This window comes from Clupea harengus, chromosome 20, assembly GCF_900700415.2.
Source record: "Clupea harengus chromosome 20, Ch_v2.0.2, whole genome shotgun sequence".
NCBI lineage: Eukaryota > Metazoa > Chordata > Actinopteri > Clupeiformes > Clupeidae > Clupea > Clupea harengus.
Window position 1 is genome coordinate 625,986 of NC_045171.1, and position 2,997 is coordinate 628,982.

Consider the following 2,997-nt stretch of genomic DNA (forward strand, 5'->3'; position numbering starts at 1 on the left):
AAAGGGAAAGGGAAGAAGAAGAAGAAATACCCGAGCCTGACGGACCTGAAGCAGAGTGCCAACACCTCACGCGCCAGGCTGGAAAAGAAAGTTTTTAACAAGTGAGTATGTAGAAAGAATCTGGGCTTGAGTAGTATAATAATAATAATTAAGACCTTTTGTCAGGTTTTTAATGGCACACACGACACACTGGAACACACACGTGCATATATGGAGGCGACACAGGACACACACACACACACACACACACACACGCAGGTAGGCCTGAGGTCGCAGTGAATTTATTTTCTGCTTTTTCCCATCCTGGACCATCCTTCCTCAAGGACCCCCCAGGAGCAGTGGGCAGCTTGTTTGCCTGTCGTGTTTTAGTACAGTGTGGTTTATGCCCCTTTAAGAGTCAGTTTGCCTGTAGTGTTTGAGTACAGTGTGGTGTATGCCCCTTTAAGAGTCAGTGTGGTTTATGCCCCTTTAAGAGTCAGTGTGGTTTATGCCCCTTTAAGAGTCAGTGCGGTTTATGCCCCTTTAAGAGTCAGTTTGCCTGTAGTGTCTGAGTACAGTGTGGTGTATGCCCCTTTAAGAGTCAGTGTGGTTTATGCCCCTTTAAGAGTCAGTGCGGTTTATGCCCCTTTAAGAGTCAGTGTGGTGTATGCCCCTTTAAGAGTCAGTTTGCCTGTCGTGTTTGAGTACAGTGTTTATGTTTATGCCCCTTTAAGAGTCAGTGTGGTGTAATCCTCATCTTTGGCTTCATAAATGTGTTCATTAAGCATTTTAACCACATGAGATAAGAACCAAAAATAAGCTCCTCTCCTGTGTAGAAGTGTTTTGAAGAGAGACCAGCGGTCTCAGAGTCATAAGCTCCTCTCCTCTCCTGTGTAGAAGTGTTTTGAAGAGAGACCAGCGGTCTCAGAGTCATAAGCTGCTCTCCTCTCCTGTGTAGAAGTGTTTTGAAGTTCTGATGGAGAGACTAGCGGTCTCAGAGTCATAAGCTCCTCTCTGTGTAGAAGTGTTTTGAAGTTCTGATGGAGAGACCAGCGGTCTGAGTCACCTGCTCTTCTGCTTTCAGGAGCTCCATGCGGCGGGTCACGGACGTCATGAATAAAATGGACACGAGGAAACATGACAAGTTCTCCAACCAGTTCAACTACGCACTCAAATAAAACAACATAGACAGGATTCAACTACGCGCTCAAATAGAACAACATGGAGGCACAGCAGCCTTGACACTGCCAACACCGCTCCACATCAATTCAACTACGCACTCAAATAAAACAACATGGACAGGCTGACCAATTCAACTACGCACTCAAATAAAACAACATGGAGGCTCAGCAGCCTTCACACTGCCAACACCGCTTCAAATCTAGGAAGTACAAGAAATATTGACACAATTTCAAAAAAATCTTGTACATATAGAGATAAGGAGCACTTTTAAAAAAAAACTTTTTTGTGAGAAATATTTCAGTGATTAATTACATATGACATGGCTAATGAAATGTGATAATGTTTTACACATGTTGTACATCATTTTTTTTGTTATATTGTAATATTGTTCATTTTGTATGTTTGGTTTGATTGTTTTTATGTGTGTCTCATGTATTTATGTGTGTCTCATGTATTGTAATTACTGCAGAAAATGAAACGGTAGTCATCTTCCAAAACTGACCATGTATATGATATATATGATATATGATATACGACATGTATATAATGTTTTGATCATCTCTAAATCCTTCTCCTAAAATGATTGAATAAGTTGAATTATATACTGCCTTCTTATCTTTTGGTCCATCAGCTCTGACACACTGGAACACACATTATTCTTAGCCTTATATTTATTAAAATTATACTTATTATATTTATTATAATTATAATATAATTATTACCAATATCATGTATGGCTTGTGCAAGTGGTTGTAACAGACTCAAAGCCAACCTTAAAACATCCAAATGATAAGTCAAATTTAAGAATCCTTCCAATCATGATTTTTTTTTTGCTGTAAACTTTAAGTGACCGTTTCATTCCACTATGCCGCTTTAAAGGCTGAGTCAGTGGTTTTGGGGACGTCCAATAATATAATAATATAATAATATATATTCCAATAAGGACCTATCTGAAGTTGGCCATTCTTCCTGTGTCTTCTGTGAATATTGAGACTTTAGTTTGAGGTGTTTTCTGCATGTGAGGATATTTAGGGGAGCAGGGCAGATTGAGGTGTTTTCTGCATGTGAGGATATTTAGGGGAGCAGGGCAGATTCATGGATTCAAAGGAGCTGCGATGGAGAAGTCTGTTAAGTCAACAGTAATGTTAAAGGAACACTTAAAGGTGGAGTCTGTAACATTCTGGCAAAATGTTGTGTTTTGAGTTTAGTGTATGTGTGTATGTGTGGCTTGAGTAGTGTGTGTGTGTGTGTGTGTGTGTGTGTGTGTGTGTGTGTGTGTGTGTGTGTGTGTGTGCTGTATGGCTTGAGTAGTGTATGGGTTGAGTAGTGTATGGCTTGAGTAGTGTGTGTGTGTGTTTGTGTGTATGGGTTGAGTAGTGTATGGCTTGATTAGTGTGTGTGTGTGTTTGTGTGTATGGCTTGAGTAGTGTATGGCTTGAGTAGTGTGTGTGTGTGGTGTATGGCTTGAGTAGTGTATGGGTTGAGTAGTGTGTGTGTGTGTATGGGTTGAGTAGTGTATGGGTTGAGTAGTGTGTGTGTGTGTGTGTGTGTGTGTGCGTGCTGTATGGCTTGAGTAGTGTATGGGTGTGTGTGCTGTATGGCTTGAGTAGTGTATGGGTTGAGTAGTGTATGGCTTGAGTAGTGTGTGTGTGTGTGTGTGTGTGTCTGCTGTATGGGTTGAGTAGTGTATGGCTTGAGTAGTGTGTGTGTGTGTGTGTGTGTGTGTGTGTGTGTGAGTGTGTGTGTGTGTCTGCTGTATGGGTTGAGTAGTGTGTGTGTGTGTGTGTGTGTGTATGGCTTGAGTAGTGTGTGTGTGTGTGTGTGTCTGCTGTATGG

The 2,997-nt window shown here is 41.2% G+C and overlaps 1 protein-coding gene across 5 annotated transcripts in view; it reads left to right on the forward strand.

Moving 5' to 3' along the window:
* The window catches only part of uvssa (UV-stimulated scaffold protein A), a 46,176-nt gene extending 44,413 nt beyond the window's left edge, over positions 1-1,763 (forward strand). For 4 of the 5 annotated variants that reach the window (XM_031587496.1, XM_031587497.1, XM_031587498.1 and 1 more), the window contains 2 exons: positions 1-101; positions 1,064-1,763. The exon at positions 1-101 is cut by the window's left edge and continues 98 nt beyond it. In XM_031587496.1, coding sequence (XP_031443356.1) covers positions 1-101; positions 1,064-1,157 — 195 coding nt within the window. In that variant the 3' untranslated portion in view covers positions 1,158-1,763. The remainder of the gene's footprint in view (positions 102-1,063) is intronic. The other variant, XM_031587499.1, reaches the window with a different exon arrangement.
* Positions 1,764-2,997: the final 1,234 nt, after the last annotated feature.